Consider the following 23,323-nt stretch of genomic DNA (forward strand, 5'->3'; position numbering starts at 1 on the left):
GATGCAATTCAATCAAAACGTTTATATTTCTGTGCAACTTATAAGGCATGTTCTTTAACAAGTTAAAATAAGTTGGAAGCTGTATCTATTCATCATCCATTAGTTTGTCAAAGTCAAATGTATACAAATTAGTCTCCACATTTTTCGATTGTGCAAAAATGTTATTATCTTGAATACATTGTAGCGGTACTTACAACATTATTAACGTAGCTTTCGTCCACTGTGTTGTATCTGATGTTGAAGTGGACATGTCATTGTTACAAGCATCTCCAATATGCATGTGCAACCATTCCCCCTTTTGGTGAAAGAAGTCAAATTAATTAAACTCATTATAATAATTGGAAAAGGTAAACAGAAAATGGCAAATTGTTAACAGAAAATGGTAAATGGAAAGTGTCTGTTTTCATTTTCCAACTGCCCAATTTTGCATGTTCTATTTCTCATCATGCAGTGGTACATCCTAGCCATGTCACACTCTCTGTGCATTGATTTTAGACTAGTGTAACCGACGGGGTTCCAACCTGGTGTCCTGTACACCAGAAGGACATCTTAGCCTGCTGAGCCAAAGCCTAGGCAATTTCTGCCGTGACTCAGATGGGTCTCTGTGAGGAGGAGGTCAAAGGATGGTGAATTGTAACTGAGGTGGTTCAGTGACCACACATGCATGATGAGTAAGCCTAACCTTGCCTGAGACCTGATTAGGCTTCAGCTTAGCAGGCCTACGCCTTTCCGGTACCCTGTGTGTTGGTTACACTAGTCTAAAATCCATGTACAGACAGCCCGACATGGTTAGGATGTGCTTCTACATTGGGGTGTGGTGTTACTCTCCCTCTCCTGGTTCACACCCCCAATTTGCATCCAATTGAAAAATGTAAATGCATTAATGAAAAGAGAAAATTCTTAATTGGGTAGCCAATGTCAATTTAACTTTACACTTAGCATTTTCTGTTTACCATTTACCTTTTTCTGTTTACCATTTACAATTTTTTATTTAGAATGTCTGTTTACCATTTACAATTTTCTATGAACTATTTTACTTTTTATTTTTAACTTTGCAATTTAATTGTGTCATGAATCATGCACACTGATATGAAAATAATTTCATTCTTATTTAGCATTTAATTTTCAAACTGGCACTGATCACCCTCCATAGTGTACCAGTCAGGTTTTAAAGGCCCAGTGCAGTCAAAAACGTGATTTTCCTGTGTTTTATATATATTTCTACACACTATGAGGTTGGAATAATATGAAATTGTGAAAATTATGATAATTCCCTTTTAGTTTAGAGCTGTTTGAAAAGACTGCCTGAAATTTCAGCCCGGGCTGGGATGGAGTTTTGGCCTGCCTGGTGATAGATAGACCAATAAGAAAGCTCGTTCCAAACCTCTCTGCCAATAACAGCTAGTTTTCAGTTTTCCCCTCCCCACTCAGACCACTCCCAGACAGTCCTAGCAAAATTCTTGCTTGAGAAATTGCTCTTTGTAAAGAAGCTATTTTTGTTTATTTTTTACAATTTTATTTGAAAAAAATCACAATAAGGTACTTAATTGTTATCCAGAAATGATTAAAATTGAGATAAAAACGGTTGCATTGGACCTTTAAAATAAGAGGATGATTAGAAAATAGTAGAAAGGAAAATAAAATAAAATGTTAAGAAACAAACATGGCATAAAACGTTTCATAACACATGTTGTTACACAGGCATAATAGCCTAGGTATAATTGTGAAACCAGTTTTTCACTTTCTTTGTGAATTATTAGATAATTCATAGGCAGCCCATCCTATTTCTCAAATGATTTGGAAGCATATAGCCCACAGAAATCGACTCATTTTATAGAAAGGTCTGATTGTTGTATTCAATTTCCATAATTTCAAAATCTTAATATGACATGAAGATGGCTTTTTTTTAGCCTAACTGAATAATTAATTTGTGAAGCCAGTCGATTAAATTCGTGGATTTTCACTCCGGTGATGTAAACATGCGCTCTAGAATGTTCTACGCACGCTCTGTAGGAAGCGTGTTTTGGTGTCAGATGCGCTGCTGTTAGCTAGCAAGCAGAAATATTGCAAGTCATGGTGGGCCATTCAATGGGGGGAAAGGGTGGATAATGACATTGTGTAATGAAAATAAAACATATGAGAGAACTCTTCTGAAATCAAATAATGGTTATAGAAGGTGGCCGACTTGTGGGCATACAGGCAGATGTATAAAATCTCCACGCGTAAGTATAAAATAGGTTTTAGCTAGCTAGCTAGCTAGCTAACGTTAGCCAACTAGCTTTGCTAGCTAGCGAACGTTGGCTAGCTACATAACGTTAGCTTGTAGCTAATTGCGCTTGAATGTTTTGGACAAGCGACGTAAAGTAGGCGGATGCATTATCTGCTTCTTGTGTGTACGTTTAGTTGAGATTGGTAATGCAATACATTGTTTTAAAATACATAGTAACAGTTAGCTAGCTAACGTTACATCTTAGCAATTTCTCTTCCCCCGTTGCTGTCACCTCAACATCCCGCCCCCATCTTTTCCCCATTGGTTAACATTTGTGAGAATCCAATGTTGTGATCGTATCCTTGGCTTGTGAATGGTTCACCAGCCTGTCAGTCATCTCTGCGCCACTTGTTGTTAGGGAGGTTGCTTGATATCGGAAATGAACGCTATCAACACTTCCCTCTGGACGAGAAATACCGGTGGATGCTGGCTACGATGTTGATAGGCTGCCTACTTTGAAACATTATTGACAGATATACTGATGCATCATTTTTATTGCTATTATTTTAATGTAATTGTGTGAGTGATACATCGGTAAGCTGCAGATCTTGAAAAGCAAATGGATGAGAGGGAGACTGCTAGGGATGGGAGTAATGAAGCGTAGCTACTGGAGGAGAACCCGAGACCCTCCCTCTTTCACCTTCACATCTATTCCTGTTATGCACTGACCTAGGTGATGCATTTCAGTTGTTGTGCATTGTCAGGTTGGCATGTCAAATTGGCCTTCTTGAATTGGGGTTGAGGTACAGTGTGTTCTCTAGAGACAGTGGTTTTCAAACCTCTCCTCGGGGACCCCCAGTTAACAATTTTACTGTAGCCCTGAACTAGCTCGCAAGGGCTTTATGATTAGTTGACAATTGGAGTCAGGTGTGTTTGCTCTGGAATAGATCAAATACATGGAACAGCTTTGGGTCCCCAAGGAGAGGTTTGAAAACCACTGCTTTAGGAAGTGGCGATGTGATGGTTTGCTGCTAAGAAGTATGTTTCTATTGTTCCCTCCCATAGAAATATGTGGAATATGAGTTACGGTTTGTTTTTGCATTCATTGCCTCTGCACTGGCAGTGCATATGTTTGGTTTATGGTTATGAGTTTAGTGTGCGTTTGATTGGGCTATTCATGTTGGTTATCAGTGAATTTGGTCATCTTAAATCTTGTGTGGCTGACTGCCCATGGTACACGTTTGAGGAAAAGCAGGTTTGTTTCAATACCTGAGGCCATACTCACATTTCATCTGGTCTGAACAATATTTGATGCATTCAGCTTCTGTTATGTCATGTAATATATTATTTTGACATTATGTAGTGTAATTTACATGTATTTATTTTTTACTGTGAAATCAGACTGTAGTACACAGGCTTAGGTTGGAGGACATTTAACCTAACATTTAATCTAAGCTTGTTTACTCAACTAATTCATATTTCTTTATCCTGTCATAAAATTTTTTAAAGCATCAATACCAAGAAAATAAGGTTTAATTTGGCCTTGATCTCTCTGTCTGTCTGTCTCTGCAGGTATGGGAGGACTTACTGACCTAGAACACGGTTTACCCTTTGACTGATATTGGATGTGCATTCAAGACCGCAGAAACCCTCTCTATTCTATTCACATTTTAAGCGAACTCTGCACAATACTGCGAAAAGAGAAAGTCGCAAAAGTCCCTCTTCTGTCGTATCTGCAATTTTCATACTTTAATTGTTTATCCCAGTCTTTATCTCAGTATCAACTATTGTGCCACTAGTTTGTCCCTTGTTTAAATTTTTTACTTTCACTTTTTGTTCCTTTGTAAAGAAATGCTTTACCTGAAAAAGTACTTCACAGAGGGCCTGATTCAGTTCACCATCCTCCTGAGTCTCATTGGGGTGCGGGTGGACCTGGACACCTACCTGAGCAATCAGCTGCCCCCACTGCGGGAGATCATCCTAGGCCCCAGCTCGGCCTACACCCAGACGCAGTTCCACAACCTCCGCAACACGCTGGACGGGTATGGCATCCATCCCAAGAGTGTGGACCTCGACCAGTTCTTTACCACCCGCCGGCTGCTGAACCAGGTGCGCCAGCTGGATCGCCTGTCAGTGCCCAGTCCAGAGCTGAGCACGTGGCTGGTGCACCGTGACCCTGAGACTGTGGTGTCCGCCGCCAGCCAGTCCAGCCCCAGCATCACCCTGGACAATGGGGCCGGCCTGGAGGACGTGAACAACTCCGAAGCCCCGGCCATGAGGGGTGGCGGCGGAGCGCCTGAGTCCACCTACAACCCGAGTGGAGAGGACAGCACCCTGGGAGCCGTGGCCCCCGAGGACAGCCAGGAGCAGAGCAACAGGGATGGCAACGATGACCTCACCAAAGAGGTAGGAAAGCATGCGATGATCTCACCTCTACTCAGGCTCACAAGACTATGCCAAGCTGAGGCATGGCACTTCTATTGTAATGTACAGGGAGGGATGTGTTACTAGGAGGATGTAGGCCTACTTCTCAGATTACTGTATTTAGCTGTATATTAGAGACGCCTTGTATGTGTGAACCTTGATAAATCACAATTTTAATGAAATTGAAGTTATTTCTGGCATTATTGTGTAATCTGTGTTATTTGCATTATTGTAATGTCCTTGCATTAGAATCATCCGTGCCCCTAATAGTCACAGGACCACCACTCGGAGGCAGTGTGGTTTTGGGCGACACTAAGCCATTGTTAAAGTAGAATTAACTAAGTCCGAATGGATCACATGCTTTTATGGTAATTAAGTGGCTACGGTTGCATTAGTGGGCTTACATCAGGGATGGGCAACTGGCGGCCCCCGTGGATAGATATATATTTATTTTTAGGAACTCAGTTGGGGTCTCACGTTAATATGTTGAGAGTTAGAATAGTAGAATACATCAGGTGCAATTTCGAAATTTGGTTGTGCGTCAGCACTTATGTCAGTCACTGACAGTCACTCAATTAGCCAATGTCAGCTCGTGTTTTGCCGGGGGGGTGGGGGGTTAACTTAGGCCTCCAAAAGGCTAGGGCCAGCTCTGACTGCTAGTGTGGATATGCATTGATGTTGGTATGCAGACCTGCGAGCCACTTCGGCCCCTCATGATTTTTTATGGCCCCCACCCCATCAATTGCCCATCCCTGCTTACATGATCTGAAGTTACATGATCTGACTTTTAAAGTAACTGTCCAGTGTTTCAAGATTTCTATGAAATATTTCCTATAATGAATTATACTATGAGTGAAATAGTTTTCCTTCCAAAGGATAAGTATGTTAAAAAAGCAGCTTTTCTGTGTTGGAATGGTGTGGGCATACCCCAACAACAGAATGTTGTCTAGGCGTATACTGGTCATGAAAAAATATTAATGCCAGTAGACTGCTGATTGGCCAGCTCATCCAACTCATCCTCTGTGAGGAAATAGCAAGTCTGTTTGAGACACAAGTTTGAGGTGGGGTTTTTGAAGTGGATTTTTTTCTCCAATTTATGCTTTGGCCACATGAGTATAGGATGAGTCAACAACATTATTTGGATATGAGCAAATAGAATATGAACTTTTAAAAATGAGATTTTCACTGGACAATTTTTTTATCGTATTATATATCACTCCTTGTGTTGACCTGAGGATGAAAATATCCAAATGTAATGCACACAGTATCACAGGTATAGGCATCTTTGATTTTTGCACCACAGTCAAGTACAGGACCGTCAAAGTATTCATACCCCTTGACTTATTCCACATTTTGTTGTGCTACCACCTGAATTCAAAAGGGGTTAAATATAATTTTTTTCTCACCCATCTACACACCATACCCCATAATGAAAAATCATATTATAATTTTTTTTTTTTAAAGGAAATACAACATTCTCATTTACATAAGTATTCACACCGATGAGGGAAGATATGTTAGAATTACCATTGGCAGCGATTACAGCTGTAAGTCTCTAAGAGCTTTGCACACCTGGATTGTACAATTTGCACATTATTATTTTAAAAATTCTTCAAGATCTGTCAAGTTGGTTGTTGATCATTGCTAGACAGCCATTTTCAAGTCTTGCCATATATTTTCATGCCGGTTTGAGTCAAAACTCTAACTAGGCCACTCAGGAACATTCAATGTCATCTTGGTAAGCAACTCCAGTGTGTATTTGGCCTTGTGTTTTAGGTTATCGTCCTTCTGAAAGATGAATTTGTCTCCCAGTGTCTGTTGGAAAGCAGACTGAACCAGGTTTTCCTCAAGGATTTTTTTGCCTGTACTTAGATTTATTGTACTTAGATTTTGCCTGTACTTAGATTTATTAACTCCCTAGTCCTTGCCGATGACAAGCATACCCATAACATGATGCAGCCACCACCATGCTTGAAAATATGAAGATTGGTACTCAGTGTTGTGTTGGATTTGCCCCAAACACAATGCTTTGTATTCAGGACATAAAGTTAATTTCTTTGGGACATTTTTTGCAGTTTTACTTTAGTTCCTTATTGCAAACAGGATGCATGTTTTGGGATATTTGTATTCTGTACAGGCTTCCTTCTTTTCACTCTGTCATTTAAGTTAGTGTTGTGGAGTAACTACAATGTACAGTGGGGGAAAAAAGTATTTAGTCAGCCACCAATTGTGCAAGTTCTCCCACTTAAAAAGATGAGCGAGGCCTGTAATTTTCATCATAGGTACACGTCAACTATGACAGACAAATTGAGAAAAAAAATCCAGAAAATCACATTGTAGGATTTTTAATGAATTTATTTGCAAATTATGGTTGAAAATAAGTATTTGGTCACCTACAAACAAGCAAGATTTCTGGCTCTCACAGACCTGTAACTTCTTCTTTAAGAGGCTCCTCTGTCCTCCACTCGTAACCTGTATTAATGGCACCTGTTTGAACTTGTTATCAGTATAAAAGACACCTGTCCACAACCTGAAACAGTCACACTCCAAACTCCACTATGGCCAAGACCAAAGAGCTGTCAAAGGACACCAGAAACAAAATTGTAGAACTGCACCAGGCTGGGAAGACTGAATCTGCAATAGGTAAGCAGCTTGGTTTGAAGAAATCAACTGTGGGAGCAATTATTAGGAAATGGAAGACCTACAAGACCACTGATAATCTCCCTCGATCTGGGGCTCCACGCAAGATCTCACCCCGTGGGGTCAAAATGATCACAAGAACGGTGAGCAAAAATCCCAGAACCACATGGGGGGACCTAGTGAATGACCTGCAGAGAGCTGGGACCAAAGTAACAAAGCCTACCATCAGTAACACACTACGCCGCCAGGGACTCAAATCCTGCAGTGCCAGACGTGTCCCCCTGCTTAAGCCAGTACATGTCCAAGCCCGTCTGAAGTTTGCTAGAGTGCATTTGGATGATCCAGAAGAGGATTGGGAGAACGTCATATGGTCAGATGAAACCAAATAGAATTTTTTGGTAAAAACTCAACTCGTCGTGTTTGGAGGACAAAGAATGCTGAGTTGCATCCAAAGAACACCATACCTACTGTGAAGCATAGGGGTGGAAACATCATGCTTTGGGGCTGTTTTTCTGCAAAGGGACCAGGATGACTGATCCGTGTAAAGGAATGAATGAATGGGGCCATGTATCGTGAGATTTTGAGTGAAAACCTCCTTCCATCAGCAAGGGCATTGAAGATTAAACGTGGCTGGGTCTTTCAGCATGACAATGATCCCAAACACACCGCCCGGGCAACGAAGGAGTGGCTTCGTAAGAAGCATTTCAAGGTCCTGGAGTGGCCTAGCCAGTCTCCAGATCTCAACCCCATAGAAAATCTTTGGAGGGAGTTGAAAGTCCGTGTTGCCCAGCGACAGCCCCAAAACATCACTGCTCTAGAGGAGATCTGCATGGAGGAATGGGCCAAAATACCAGCAACAGTGTGTTCAAACCTTGTGAAGACTTACAGAAAACGTTTGACCTGTGTCATTGCCAACAAAGGGTATATAACAAAGTATTGAGAAACTTTTGTTATTGACCAAATACTTATTTTCCACCATAATTTGCAAATAAATTAATTTAAAATCCTACAATGTGATTTTCTGGATATTTTTTTCTCATTTTGTCTGTCATAGTTGATGTGTACCTATGATGAAAATTACAGGCCTCTCTCATCTTTTTAAGTGGGAGAACTTGCACAATTGGTGGCTGACTAAATACTTTTTTTCCCCACTGTAGTTGATCCATCCATCCTTCTCCTGTCACAGCCATTAAACTCTAACTGTTTTAAAGTCACCATTGGCCTCATGGTGAAATCCCTGAGTGGTTTCCTTCCTCTCTGGCAACTGAGTTAGGAAGGAAGCCTGCATCTTTGTAGTAACTGGGTGTATTTATACACCATCCAAAGTATAATTTAATAACTTCACAATGCTCAAAGGGATATTCAATGTCTGCTTTTTTTATTTTTACCCATCTACCAATAGGTGCCCTTCTTTGCGAGGCATTGGAAAACCTCCCTGGTCTTTCTGGTTGAATCGGTGTTTGAAATTCACTGCTCGACTGAGGGACCTTACAGATAATTGTATGTGTGGGGTACAGAGATGAGGTAGTCATTCAAAAATCATGTTAAACACTATTATTGCACACGGTGAGTCCATGCAACTTATTATGTGACTTGTTAAGCAAATGTTTACTCCTGAACTTATTTAGGCTTGCCATAACAAAGGGGTTGAATACTTATTGGCTCAAGACATTTCAGCTTTTAATTTTAAATTAATTTGTAAACATTTCTAAAAACATCATTCCACTTTGACATTATTGGGCATTGTGTGTAGGCCAGTGACACAATCTCAATTTAATCCATTTTAAATTCAGGCTGTAACACATTTTTTTGAAAACGTCAAGGGGTGTGAATACTTTCTGAAGGCACTGTAGTTCTCTCTTTCCTTGAAGTGCTTTTTATTTAGAATTAAGTTGTGTAAGACAAGATGTTGTGCAACTCAATCAAGAGGGCTCTTTTCTTTGTAGTCCTAACATCTTTTTCATGTCATGTCTTTTTCAGGACATTGATTTGATTGACATCCTGTGGCGACAGGATATCGACCTTGGGGCAGGACGGGAAGTGTTCAACTATAGCAGCCGCCAGAAGGCGAGTGAGGCGGAAAAGCCCAGCCCGGAGGAGGAGGAGGAGGAAAGAGCAGAGGCACAGGAGAGATGGAGGAATGGAGTGAACCTTCAAGAGGCTCAGCCTGTGGATGGAGAGACCGGGGAGAGCATACCAGAGCAGGTAGCTAAGGGCACAGATTGTGTTTTTCATGATCGTGTGTCCACTGCAGTTGATAGTAAAGGGAGTGACCTCTGTGCTGTCTGCTTCTCCCCCTCCCCTCCCCCAGCTCCCAGGCCTTGGCTCTCAGACCTCACTGTCCCTGCAGGAATGCCTAAGGCTGCTGGAGGCCACCTTCCCTTTCGGAGAAGAATCTCCTGAGGTAAAGACATTTGCAAGCTGTTTTAGGAGACAAGCATCTTGAAATTAAGTTAAACAAACCATGATATTACAAATGCTATATTGACATTATAGGCTAAGGAAATCCCAAAAATGATTGTGAGACTTTTAAAGGTAAACATCTTATCAGTTTCCAGCCCCTGTAGTCACAGCTGAGCTTGCGGTGGCCAATGAAGAAGCTCCATCCACATCTCGGGGCCTACCACAGCCTCCCCCGTTACCCCAGCCTGTGCCCCAGTTGGACCTGGAGCAGCAGTGGCAAGACATCATGGCTATCATGGAACTACAGGTTTGTCCTTGCGCTTTAATCACAACTGGTTCTCCAGTAAAAAAAAGTTTTGTTAATTTCTCTAACCAATTTTTTCTCTTTTGAAGGAAATGGAGGTTAATAACACCTCCGAGAACTCCTTCCTCAGCACTACTTCCAACAGTGCCAATACCAGTGGCAGCACAAGCGAGTCAGGCTCCGTTGGAAGCTTTGGACTTACTCGTTCCTCCACCCTTATCCACCAAGATGTCAGCCTTCACCAGGCCTCCCTCCCTAGCTGCAGCCAGGACTTTCCCACACTTTTCAATCCAGTGATAGATGCCACTAGCACCGCACGGCCCCCCTTGCTTAGAATGTCCTCCAGCAACTCCTCCAACGTCAACTCTACATTCGGAGCCACCAACCTGACTGGACTCTTTCTCCCACCGCCTCTGAACAGCACCAACAACATCACTTCCACCCCAGTGGTGCCTGATCCCTTCAGCAGTCTGCTGGAGGAGTCTATGCTGGATGAGATCAGCCTGCTGGACCTGGCAATGGAGGAGGGCTTCAGCCAGGCCCAGGCCTCTCAGCTGGAGGATGAACTCGACTCGGACTCAGGCCTCTCCCTAGACTCCAGTCACAGCCCAGCCTCCCCGAGCAGCTCTGAGACCTCCTGCTCCTCCGCCACCTCCTCCTCCACCTCTGCCACCTTCTCAGAGGAAGGGGCTGTGGGATACAGCACTGACTCTGAGTCAGCCACTGTGGAACCAGAAGAAGGTGCTGTGGGGGGCTACCAGCCCGAGTTCAACAAGCTCTGCCGCATGAGCTACCAGGACCCCTCCCAGTTCCACGGGCTCCCTCAGCTCGACATCAACCACAATCACACCTACAATTTACCACTATCTTCATCGTTCGATGAACACCCAGAGCTACCGATTCCCACTGGCAAGAAAATGGGCCGTGAGAAGCAGTCAAAGCTTCAGCCCCAAGAGGACTTCCTGGACAAACAGTCGAGTCGCGACGAGCGCCGGGCTCGGGCCATGAAGATCCCCTTCTCAAACGAGAAGATCATAAATCTGCCTGTAGAGGAGTTCAACGAGCTTCTGTCCAAGCACCACCTGAGCGAGGCCCAACTGGCCCTCGTCCGCGACATTCGTAGACGTGGCAAGAACAAGATGGCGGCCCAGAACTGCCGCAAGCGCAAGCTGGATACCATCATCAACCTGGAGCAAGGAGTGCACGACCTGCGTCGTGACAAGGCGCGGCTGCTGAAGGAGAAGATGGAGTTTATTCGCTCCATCCGCCAGATGAAGCAGAAAGTGCAAAGCATCTACCAGGAGGTGTTCAACCAGCTTCGGGATGAGGAGGGCCGGCCCTACCCCCCCAGCGAGTACTCACTCCAGTATAGCGCCGACGGCAGCGTTCTGATCATGCCCCACACCATGACAGATCAGCAAACCCGTAAGCCCGAAAAGAAACAAAAGGACAAAAAGAAGTGAGGAGGAAGCTGTTGCCTTTTCTTTCATTTTGCTAAAGTCACGAAGGAAGATTTCTGCAGATGCAAGAGAGATGTCTTTTTTTCTTTGAGAAGATTCTTGTGAGAAGAAACTGCATTGTTGACTACTTTTCCTGCATTAGGTTTTTTTCCTTTTCTTTTGTGGTTCCTGTGTTTTCTCTCGGAAACGACTTTGAAGCAGAAGTTCTTAATTTGAATACTGAATTTTCATTGTTTGGGTGGAAAAAAGGAACGAACAAGGAAAATAAGGGGTTGAATGGTTTCTCTGGATCTTTGGTACCAGGCCATGTTGTTATTACTTCATGTTATGCAGTGAAGAGACTGGTATCAAGTGAAGTCTGAGTTAAAGGAAAAACAAACATTTAGTCAACATGAAACTGGGTGTAAATTCCAGTCCATTGTTAGTCAGCTTTGAGCGGACTGTTAAACCAGTTTTCTTGCTTGGGCCTTGGGAGTGATTGTTGGAGTGACTGTTTCTGGAGTAAGTAGAAGTTTCACATGTAAAGGAAAGCTAAGACAGGGCCTGGAGATGTCAAGGGTTAAGATACCAGAGGGGTAAACCAAGTCCATAATCTTAACAATACCGCAAATACTAACCAAATGTGTGGCACTTCACTTGTTCTCTAAGCAAATGTCTAGCTAGTCTGACACTGCACTCACTCAATGTGTTTATTACAAATAACACCGTTTTTGACTGGCCATTGACTTTGAGTCCCTTTGATGTAGAACTAGGACACTGGAACACAAAAAAGAGAGGCTTGGAGAGTATTCTTGGGCTTGCCATGATGTATAGGAGATGGGACGCTGAGGAAGAAGGCACACACTGCGTTACAAATGTATCAGCTTCTGTATATCTATATAGCACTGTAATTTGTCCTTCTAAGGCTTGGCTGTATGCATCGTGCCGTGTCTCTGGCTATCCCTCTGCTGCAGGTTTAAGGATGAGCTCTGCTGGTAGTCTTTTAGTTTTCCACACATCCTCATACTGTCCAGAATAAGCTAGGTTAGAGGTCTGGCTTCATCATGTTGGGTCTACTCCCTGCCCGTATTGCATCGCACACTGTGTGTTGTGCCTGTAACCACATTGCAGGAATTTTACAGGCCAGGGAGACTCACAATATTGATTTTGATAGCCGTCTTTGCAGGAAGTACTGTATGAACTGCAACCCTGTGGAAGTGTCCCGTTTATTACAAATCAAATGCACCCATCTTTACTATCATTAAGATTAGATTGGTTTGTTTCTTGTAAGGTGACAGAGATAAGCCCTTTGGCTGTCCAGTAATTGCATAGTGGTAACCTTTGAAAGAGTTACTTGGGAGTGGTCATTCTATTTGATAGTTACCTGAAGCAATGGACAAGACAGTTGATGAATAGCCTAGTTGCCAGCTGTAATAGTTTACGGTCATACGTGTCATTAGAAAAGTAAACCAACTGAATCGAACTGAGTGAACTGACAAGGATAATGTGAAGTGAGAGCCTTGTTTTCGAATGCCTTTGTTTCACAAGCACATTTCTAAATTCAAGGGTTTTGAGAACAAAGGTTATTGGACTGTTATCAGAACATTAAAGTGCTATTGCCTGAGCTTGTGTGTTTTATTGGGGTCAAATTGTGTTTTAGCATGTACCCCTAACCAAAAAAAGATCATTAGGCCATTTATTAATGCAGCAGAGATAGCTGTTTAAAGATAATTTGAGTACATTTGTGAACCCCAGATCTACAGTGAAGGATGGGAAAGTTGCTGCACTGATGAGAATGTCCTATGTTCTTATTCATCCACATAACGTTCATAGTTATCACTACCCTCAGAGGGGAGCCAAGTAAAAATACTTTGCTTTTAAACAGATGTTTCATGCAGTACTAATACTTTTGCAGGAAAAAAAGTTGCTGTCTCAATTTAAATGAAAAAGTTGTTAGTTCTCGCACTTTAAAACATTTGACATTAAGACATGCAAACATTCACCTGCATTGCAACACAATGCAAAGCCCACTTAAGTTATTACTTCTTAGTGCACTGCTTTTGTTAATTGTCTTGTTTGTTCTGTAAATATTTTCTTGTGTCTTGTCATTCTTTTGCTGTAGTTTGTCTGCATTTTGCACAGCCCGCTTTGGGTTTGTTTGTGTAGTTTCTTTGGTTTACTTTGAAATATTTGCTGGCAATCTGGGATTGTTATTTTATTGATTAATAAAGTGTTTGTTTTTTTCATCTGTGACTGCATCATTTACATGATTAATAACGAGGTGAAATGTGTCCGTAAAAGTATACTTTGGGGGGAATAGAATGTCTGATCATTAGGTTTTGTGAAGATAAATACATAAGGCCTTAATGTATCCAACTATTTACACAAACTTGAAGCTTAGGCTGTCAGAATGAGACAGATGACAATTGTAACAAGTTGTTTATTCTCCAAAAACAGACAAGCTAGTCCTGTTAATGAAAATGTTAGAATGATAAGATGGACAAATGAGCAAAGTAAAAAGATATGGTTTTCAAAAATGTTTTGTCATCTCAATACACTAAAACCGTCACAAAATGAGCAAAGATTTACATCGTTTTGCACTATAAGCTACAAAACATTTACATAGAAAAACTAAAATGGCACCGTTGACTTGTTTACAAGACTATGAATGATAACATTTCCACCAGCCTATACACTAATGTCAAAGGCCAGGACCTCTTACTCAACTGCCATGTGAAAATGATCTCGTAGTATCCAAATAGTCACTGGAGTGAATCTTAAAACATTTAACACTGCATTATACATGTCTTCCAGGGTTGTGTTTCCTCAAGAGAACCCATAGCCTGTATTGACTTTGGTCATATCCAGATAGATTTTAACCTGATGGGTGATATTAAACCAAAAGGGGAGTCCACATGCTGTCGTGCTTGTCTCAGACCCTCTGCCTAGAGCCCCATCCGCCCTTAACACTACCTCTATAGTCTTCAGAACCAGCTTGATACCTCACACCGCTCTCCAAACGGCTAGTTCTTGTCATCCTTCTTCTCCTCCTCCTCAGTGGGGTAAGAGTGCCATGTGAGCCGCTCCTCATAGAAGGATATTACCACCTGTGGACACTTCACATTTGCTTCCTTAGCTGGTACCAGGTCTGCTTCATCCGAGTTTTTCCTACAAGAACAGGCCGTGTGGAGAGAACCACGAGTTGGATGAGTACTTAAGTGGTGGGTTCTGGCTAGTTCTGGAATTGTAGTGGTGCTATGAAATAGGTCAGGATGCACAGAATGAGGAGATTGAAGGCAATGGATCCACTTTTTTTTATTGATGCATACACATGATAAACAGAGAGCACAGGGTTATGTGAATTGACAGGTACATGGTATGTGCAACATGAGTTGACTTGCTACTGCTGCATGATTAGGTCTAGTAGTAACCAGTATAAATAAAGGTCAAAATAAATGAAAATGAATAGGGCAATAAGGGCTATACAAACCATTTCATGAGGAACATGAGTTCTCCAGTGGAGTCAGTGGCACCAATAATCCTTTCTGGATCCAAACCTCGAGCAAAGCCCCTTAGTTTCTCTGGCTAAAACACAGGGAGAGTGTCACTCAATGTCACTAAATGTGAAAAAGACAAAACGATTCCATCTGTGTACACGCTTCTGTCTTTAGGACTTACGTCATCTTTTTTCTTCTTGGGTCGACTTTCCTCTCCTTCCACACTAGGCTCTGCAGACTTCCTCTTGCCTACAGACTCATGAGCTGATTTCTGTTTCTGCAGAAACTGTGCAATCAGGTCAGGACAGTCCAAATTATCCTCTGGCTCCCATGTGTTGTCATCACTGAAGAAACAAAGTCAGTGTTAATTAAGCCAGAAAACAGCATTGGAGTGAAAGAGGGGTTTTGTTTGGTCAATACAAGCATTCCACATAGGGATACAAAAATACATATCACATCTGTATTGTGTAAACTCACTCAGAAAAGCCTTTCCACTTAAGAAGGTACTCCACTCTCCCTTTCACCACCCTTCGATTCAAAACTTTCTCCACCACATATTCTTCTTCCTCTTCCTCCACGGCCACAACATCCTCAGCCTTCTTCTCCTGTGTCTTCTCAGCCGGCGTCGTCATCATCACCTCAGACTGGATGGGGGCTGTTGTTGCAGGGTTAATGTTAGCTGTGGGTGCAGGAACAGCAAATCACGTCTCCAGACAACGCCCACTCTGTTGACGGTGACACTTATACTGAACTTTTCATTAAAGGGGAAATCCCCCGTTGAAACAATAAAGTGACTCCCCGCCTCTGTTTTGGTAAAAAGCTAAGGGATGGGCCTGGAGAAATTTCACCAATCTCAAATTCATAGACAGCGCTATGGTTGCAGGACTGACCACCCAATATATCAAAATGATAGTTTTAAGCATGTTGAGGCTATAGTGTTTGTTCACATTTACTATGTTTACAAACATTGGAGAAAAACAAGCTTATATTTTGGGTTCTGATGGGGTGTGACAGCTTAACTAAGTTAATGAGGCATTTAAGTTATATTTTTCAAGAATTACTGTGTATTCAGTCATGACTGAAATTATTGGCATCCTTAATAAAGATGAGCAAAAAAGACTGTATAAAATAAATACAAATCCTGAGCTATATTGTATGCAAAAAAATAAAAAAAATAGGAAATTTGATTACTTTATACTAACACAATTGCTCAGAGAAAGAGATTTTGTTTAACAAGTCATAAAAAAAGTATAAAAGATAGGAGTAAAGTTTTCCGGCACACTCCCCTTGCAAGGATAACAGCACCAATCCTTTTTCTAAAACGTTTTATGAGATTGAAGAACACATTGGGAAGGATCTTAGACCATTCCTCTATACAGAATCTTGCCAGATTCTCGCTATCCTTCGTCTGCGCTTATGGACAGCCCTCTGACAATTCAAACCATAATATTTTCAATGGGGTTCATATCCAGAGACTTTGATTGACCACAAACTTTGATTGTGGTAAATTAACCATTTCTTTGTGGAATTTGATGTGTGCTTGGGGTTATTGTCTTGCTGCAAGATCCACTTGTGGCCAAGCTTCAGTCTCCTGGCCAGTGGCGATTTTAGCATGTCAATCTTGGTGGGGCAAAGAAACAAAATAAATGTTGGGGATGCATGCCAGCAAAACTACACAACGCAACACTAAACAATACATTAATTGCACTATAACGATGACAAACTGTGCCCACAAACTGTTAGGGCCTACATAAAGCTGTCCCAAAAGCAGAGTCCCAACACCTTACCACTGCTACACCTGGCTATCAGCGGAGCCTTGTCTGGCATCGAAACAGTTCATTCAGCCTCATTTAATGCCTTTTTTTAAAAACATAGCTGATATGGCTGACTTGCTAAAACAAATGTGGTTTCTACTGACAATTGAGATGTACAAACTATGGCATAAGGGGACAACAAGCGGATAAGAGGCAATCCGTAATTTCGATTAAGACATTAATGAGCGAGCTAGGACGGACGTAGTCAATATCACTATTTGTTCAGCACTTTTGAAATGTACAGCGACAGAATTCAGAACATGGGCCGTTCTTACAGTGTTCTCCCTGTACACCAAGTCAGAACCGTAGGATAAATAAAGGGGACATATAAGCAGACAATGAAAGCTCTTACAATATTCAATGATTACATTTCTCTAAAACAGGTTCTAGGCTACATGTCACCACCATGTCAGAACAGTAGGTGAAATTAAGAGGGGAAAATAGACCAAATTATTAGGGTGAGGCACATGGGCTACTAACAGCTTACTACAAAACATACACATAGTATTACTTCCTTAGCTACAGTATAAATATCTCCTTGGCATATTACATCATTTATGCAGCAGCGTACAATACATTTTTGGACTCACCTTGTTGTGCTGTGCTCACTTGAACAGGAAGGTGACGCGGAAGTCCTTCGTGGGAAAATTTTGTCATCAAAGTCTGGCATTCTTTGGATTTATGGTGCTTTCAAGACAACTAGGAACTCTGGAAAAAAACAAGGTCGAATCATGATGACGTCAGTGATCTTCAGGTCGTAGCTCTAGAAAGAGGCCCGAGTTCCCGACTTACAATTCCGAGTTGGATGACCGTTCAAAACGTATTTTCCCAGTTGGAGCTCATTTTTCCCAAGTTCCCAGTTGTCTTGAACTCACTGAAGTCAGATTTCCCAGTTAACAGTTGTTTTGAGCACAGCAGATATCATGCTGGATTGACAGCATGGCCAATGTTAAATGTTTATCATTTTAAGCTTGGAAGAGAGACCCTTAAACCCAGAATTGGGACCACACATCCACTCCACTGAATAGCAGGCTAGTGATTGCTTTGCAATGCTTGCAGTTAGCCACTGATTCCTTCCAAACCACTCGTTGTTGAATTTGCAATCTCCAACTTATTGTGTAATGTTTATGTCTATTGGCCGATGAGCACGATACGTTTTATCTATAACTTCTCTTCATTATTTCTCTTCATATGATAAGGATTTGCCAGTAGATAGTTGACTTGATTCATGATGATGACTGCTAGCTAAGATTTTGAAAGCATGATGTTGACATGATCAGTCCAATCAAAGCTACTGTAGATATAATGTGATTTGACGTCATTTTATCTGTGGCCAATGACCTTGAGCCTTCTTGGATGGGCACTTCTAATATAACTCTATGGCAGCACCCAAGGGGCTTGAATTTTCGAGCTCTACCCTTAGATTTGGCAGTGACATAGTGTCCCCATGAGTGACAGAACACTGAGCCAATCACGGCGCAACTAGAGAACATTACCAACCCCTACGCTCCGTATTTTCCGCTGGCTGCCCCACCACCACAGAAAGCACTGAGCTAGGCTGAAACCTGCATTTTGAAGCTGCCTTACTCAAGAAAGCAAAAAAGAAACCATGTTTGTATGCGGCTTTATTAACTCAAAGATTATATATTTTTTAAATTATACATTGTTTGCAAACTGATATGTGACATGTATTAATGCCAAAATAACATGCAAAACAGGCACTGCCCCACCTGCCCTAAATGACGGGTCGTCACTGCTCCTGGCAGAGGCAACCAGGTTTTTGGCTAAAATGTCCTGGTACTGGGTAAAGTTCATGATGCTGTTGACCTTAACAAGAACCTCAAGACCAGTGGAAGCAAAATAGCCCCATAACATCAAAGATCCACCACCATATTTTACAGTAGGTATGGGGTTATTTTCCGCTTATCACATCCTTCTTTCGCCACCAAACCCACCACTGGTGTGCGTGGCCAAAGAGCTCTATTGTCATGTCATCTGACCATAGCACCGGTTCCAATCCAATGCCATTTAGCAAACTCCATACGTTTACATTTGTTGGATGACTGAAAAATAGAGCTCTTTGGCCACACACACACACACACACACCAATGGTGGGTTTGGCATCGAAAGAAGGATGTGATAATAACCCCAAGCACACATCAAAATCCCAAAAAGAAATTGTTAATTTACCCCCAAAAAAAATCTACATTTTGCAATGGCCATCTCAGTCTATGGACATGAACCCCATTGAAAACCTGTGGTTTGATTTTGGAGAGGGCCGTCCATAAGCGCAGACGAAGGATATCAAGGATCTGGGAAGATTCTGTATGGAGGAATGGTCTAAGACCCCCCCCCAATGTGTTCTCCAATCTCATAAAACATTTTAGAAAAAGGCTCAGTGCCGTATTGAAAACAGGGGTGCTATTAATTTTGACCCCTCTTTTTTTTTTTTCCTTCTAGTACATGTTTAATAAAATCTCTTTCTCTGAGCAATTGTATAAAATAATATAATTTCCCCCTTTTTTTGAGCATACAATAGCTCAGTATTTTTTATTTTATACCATTTTCTTGCTAATCTTTATTTAAAAAATGGATGTAGCAACTACAGATTGTCCCTTTAAAGCCTACAAATGCTAAGCTCTATGGCAAGGCTCTCCAACCCTGTTCCTGGAGAGCTACCGTCTTGTAGGTTCACTCCAACCTTAATCTAGCGCACCTAATTCTAATTAATTAGCTGGTTGATAAACTGAATCAGGTTACTTACAACTGGGGTTGGACTGAAAACCTACAGAATGGTAGCTCTCCAGGAACACAGTTGGAGAGCCCTGCTCTATGGCATCTTGTGAGACAGGTAGCCTTACCTTTTGAATTGATATACTGTAATTCAGTGAAACACATGAGAGGTAGATGGGAAAGTCACAACACTGAGTGCCACACATAAATGATAAACACCTATGTTACCCATAGCTGCAGAAGTAGATTTGTTAGTAGACATAGCAGCTTGACTTTTACAAAAACATATGCTCCCTTACCCCACACAGACAAAACAGTGAAATTGTATGTATGAAAAATGTTATAAGACCTTCAGTAAGAGTGGGAGCATCATTAGAAGGTTCTGTAATCTCGCTCATACTCATCAGGTAGACCGTGGGACCAGCAGTTGGTTCCTGGTCAAAGTCAAGAATAGGGCAATGGGGGTCAGGAATGAATAAGGTATAAAGGAAAAAAATAACATTGGAGAGAAGGTGATTCATGAGTGGCTACATGTCTATATATCAATGTTTTATTTTTTTGGTACTTTTTACCCCTTTTTCGTGATATCCAATTGGTAGTTGCAGTTTTATTTCGAGTTCTCTAGCAGGGGCCCTTGACGTAGGTGGGTAAAAAAGCATGTAAGAACTTTAGGGAGTGAATGGTTATTACAGGTTTACTAAGCCTAATGTCACAGTAAGTTGTTTAATGTTTCGGTAGATAATTAAAAGGGATGTGCGTCAAGAGACCAGTGCGCAAATTTCAAACATCCAATGAGCACAGCGCTCAAGAGAAGCACGAGAATATGGATAGGTTGGTCACCTGCAGCTCCAATTTTATTACTGTGGCCATCATGCAGGAGATGGTGCATTAACACACATCCTTCGATCTGTACAACAATCAAAGGGCTAGCTAGCTACCGCTTACAATACGAGGTGATACCAAAGTCAAAGATCGTTTAGAAACTATTTGGTCATACTGTATCATGATGTGCAAATAATGATCAGTTAGCCAAAGATGGTTTGAAAACTCAGTTAACAGTCTAGCTTGCTGCCTGTGTTATTTAGCTATTTAACAAGATAGCCAGCTTTACAGAGTCATGGTCCAGCAGCGAGTCGGGCGAGCTCTCCACTACTAGTACACACGCCACTCTCCTCCTCCATATTGGTTTAAAAATAAAATAAAAGCAGCACTACTCCGCTAGCATGCAAATTCTGAATGTGTTAGCTATCTAGCTAACAAAGGTGCAATGTATATGGAAATGCATTGTATATTATCTTTCCGTAGCTAGATACACGCTGTAGCTGTATAACAGTAGCTAGAAACGATCTCCCAACACAAACGTGCAGGTAGCTAACGTTAAGAGAGCAAGGATATAATGGAGCGTTAACTCACCTCAAAACGAGTTATTCGACAGGGAAAATAGTCTCTGTCTTTAAATTATGTTGAGATATGATTAGCAAAATAACCTGGGTTATAATTTCTTATATAAATCAGTTTAGCTTATTATATTAAATCAAATATGAGCTTGCGTAAGGTAAATTGATCGTGTCCGATAAATAAAAAAAAGAACACCGTTTGTACACGTGCATCAACTCCACATTGTGTGGATTTCCCGACGAAACCAAAGTTATCTCGTGTAGCTAGCTAGCTAGGTTTCTCAGATGTTCTATAGATTAGTTAGTCGGTCGAGCTGAAGTGAGTGTATGAGCGAGGTATCTGTCCGCTCCCGCTCGAACATGTTCAATTTTAACCCAGCCTTTTCTACTAAATGCGTATAATTTTATCCTGTCCATAATATTTTAGCTAGGTCAAAAGTGTCGGCGCTATAACATTTCATATGAAGGTAAAAGGGCGACTTTTTAATTTAATAAAACAAAATGCTTTGAGTTTGCCCAGAAACGGATATTACGTCGCGACTGACGTCTATGATTTTAGTAAACAAAAATACCACTGGGAAGCTAGCAAGAATAAGCAATTAGCTATCCGGGATGCTTGGGACATCGCTACCCTTTAACTATAACTCTTACCTTAACCCACATGTGTCAAACTCATTTCACGGAGGGCCGAGTGTCTGCGTGTTTTCGCTTCACCCTTGTACTTGATTGATGAATTAAAGTCACTAATTAGTAAGGAACTCCCTTCACCTAGTTGTCTAGGTCTTAATTGAAAGGGGAAAAAAACAAAAACCTGCAGACACTCTGCCCTCCATGGAATGAGTTTGACAGCCCTGCCTTTACCATTTTTAATGTCAATTTAAATGGGGGGTATGGACGTCCCAAAGATCCCGGATAGCACGGACCTAGCAAGAATAATGCCGCGTTCAAAACAACTGGGAACTCGGAAATCTCCAACTTCAAACTCCAATGCGTTAAAGACAACTGGGAACTCGTTTTGAACGGTAATCCAAGTCGGAACCTCGGGCATCTTTCTAGAGCTCTGTTTTTGTGACCTGAAGATCACTGACGTCATTATTTGACCACGTTTTTATCCGAGTTCCCAGTTGTCTTGAAAGCGCCATAAGGCCGTGACCTCGGCGATTTCCCTTCAAAATAAAAGTCCCGCAATGAAGATGGTAAAAGAGGAGCGTTGCTGCTCATCTTGCGGCACTTAAAGAGTGGCCAATCAGCTTAAATTCTATTGGTTTTTCATAATGGACATAAATATTGCACCGTGCGCAATTTCCTGTATATTGTGTCGCAGTAAAAAGGGGGTTGATTCTACTCAGGAGCACTTAAACTTTCCAAATCCAGAGTTTATATTCCAAGGAGTTTTGCTGCTCATTTTGCGGCCCTTAAAGAGTGGCCAATCAGCTTAAATCCAATCGTTCGCTCATATTGGACATACATATTGTACCGTACATAATTGTCTGTATGTTGTATTGCAATAATCAATCAATCAAATTGATTTATAAGCCTTTTTTACATCAGCAGATGTCACAAAGTGCTATACATAAACCCAGCCTAAATAATAATAATAATATGCCATTTAGCAGACGCTTTTATCCAAAGCGACTTACAGTCATGCGTGCATTCATATTTTTTTTTTGTGGCCCACCACCTCAAGCTCAACCTCGACAAGACGGAGCTGCTCTTCCTCCCGGGGAAGGCCTGCCCGCTCCAAGACTTCTTCATCATGGTTGACAACTCCACGATGTCCCCCTCCCAGAGTGCAAATAACCTTGGCGTGACCCTGGACAACACCCTGCCATTCTTTGCAAACATCAAAGCAGTGACTTGCTCATGCACTCTACAACATTCGTAGAGTACAACCCTATCTCACACAGGAAGCGGTGCAGGTCTTAATCCAGGCACGTGTCGTCTCCTGTCTGGACTACTGCAACTCGCTGTTGGCTGGGCTCCCCACTTGTGCGATCAAACCCCTGCAACTTATCCAGAACGCGTCGCTGCTCATTTTGCCAGCCAATCAGCATACAGTACATATTGCACCATACATAATTGCAATAAATTATAGGAATACACATCAAAAAAGCACTGTTGACCATTTAGGCTTGGAGAAAAAAATAGAATTAACAAATAAATCACATAATATCTTATATAAATACTTTATTCTTTGTATGATAAGTATTATAAAATATATTCATAATTGTGCACATTTCCCATGATTTTCGCACTAATTATTAATTTACAAAGTATACACAACATGACTCTTATTCTGAAGGATTCCAAAAATCTGTGACCCTTTGAGTCAGAGTCTCTACCAGACAAAGTCATGTTAGGCAATATCAGTTATCCTGTTAAAGCTTTTGTGCCGAATCCACTGCGGCACAGGTGCGTTATGGTCATGTAGCAGCAAGTGTAGGAGGGAGATTCCAAGATGTG

At 41.7% G+C, this 23,323-nt stretch overlaps 2 protein-coding genes across 5 annotated transcripts; one reads left to right on the plus strand and one right to left on the minus strand.

The window, feature by feature from the left end:
• The first annotated feature begins 1,973 nt into the window (after nt 1-1,973).
• Nucleotides 1,974-13,665, plus strand: LOC121547277 (endoplasmic reticulum membrane sensor NFE2L1). Of its 2 annotated transcripts, none has more exons than XM_041858452.2 (6): nt 1,974-2,222; nt 3,782-4,615; nt 9,254-9,478; nt 9,585-9,677; nt 9,825-9,983; nt 10,070-13,665. In XM_041858452.2, exons 2-6 carry the CDS (start codon nt 4,061-4,063, stop codon nt 11,441-11,443), a joined length of 2,406 nt encoding a protein of 801 aa, XP_041714386.1. In that variant the 5' UTR covers nt 1,974-2,222; nt 3,782-4,060; the 3' UTR covers nt 11,444-13,665. The 2 variants fall into 2 exon arrangements, with proteins under 2 accessions (XP_041714386.1, XP_041714387.1); XM_041858453.2 differs by lacking the exon at nt 1,974-2,222 and adding an exon at nt 2,587-2,942.
• Nucleotides 13,666-13,841: 176 nt separating this feature from the next.
• Nucleotides 13,842-21,306, minus strand: LOC121547278 (chromobox protein homolog 1-like). Of its 3 annotated transcripts, XM_041858454.2 has the most exons (8): nt 20,877-21,306; nt 20,036-20,096; nt 19,813-19,897; nt 17,321-17,438; nt 15,394-15,595; nt 15,098-15,260; nt 14,910-15,004; nt 13,842-14,587 (listed from the first exon to the last, which is right to left on the minus strand). In XM_041858454.2, the coding sequence occupies exons 4-8, from the start codon at nt 17,385-17,387 to the stop codon at nt 14,443-14,445; spliced, it is 672 nt and encodes a 223-aa protein (XP_041714388.1). In that variant the 5' UTR covers nt 17,388-17,438; nt 19,813-19,897; nt 20,036-20,096; nt 20,877-21,306; the 3' UTR covers nt 13,842-14,442. The 3 variants fall into 3 exon arrangements, with proteins under 3 accessions (XP_041714388.1, XP_041714389.1, XP_041714390.1); XM_041858455.2 differs by lacking the exon at nt 17,321-17,438 and having other exon boundaries at nt 20,877-21,300; XM_041858456.2 differs by lacking the exons at nt 17,321-17,438; nt 20,036-20,096 and having other exon boundaries at nt 20,877-21,300.
• Nucleotides 21,307-23,323: the final 2,017 nt, after the last annotated feature.

Source organism: Coregonus clupeaformis, chromosome 31, assembly GCF_020615455.1.
Source record: "Coregonus clupeaformis isolate EN_2021a chromosome 31, ASM2061545v1, whole genome shotgun sequence".
In the NCBI taxonomy this organism is placed as follows: Eukaryota; Metazoa; Chordata; class Actinopteri; order Salmoniformes; family Salmonidae; genus Coregonus; species Coregonus clupeaformis.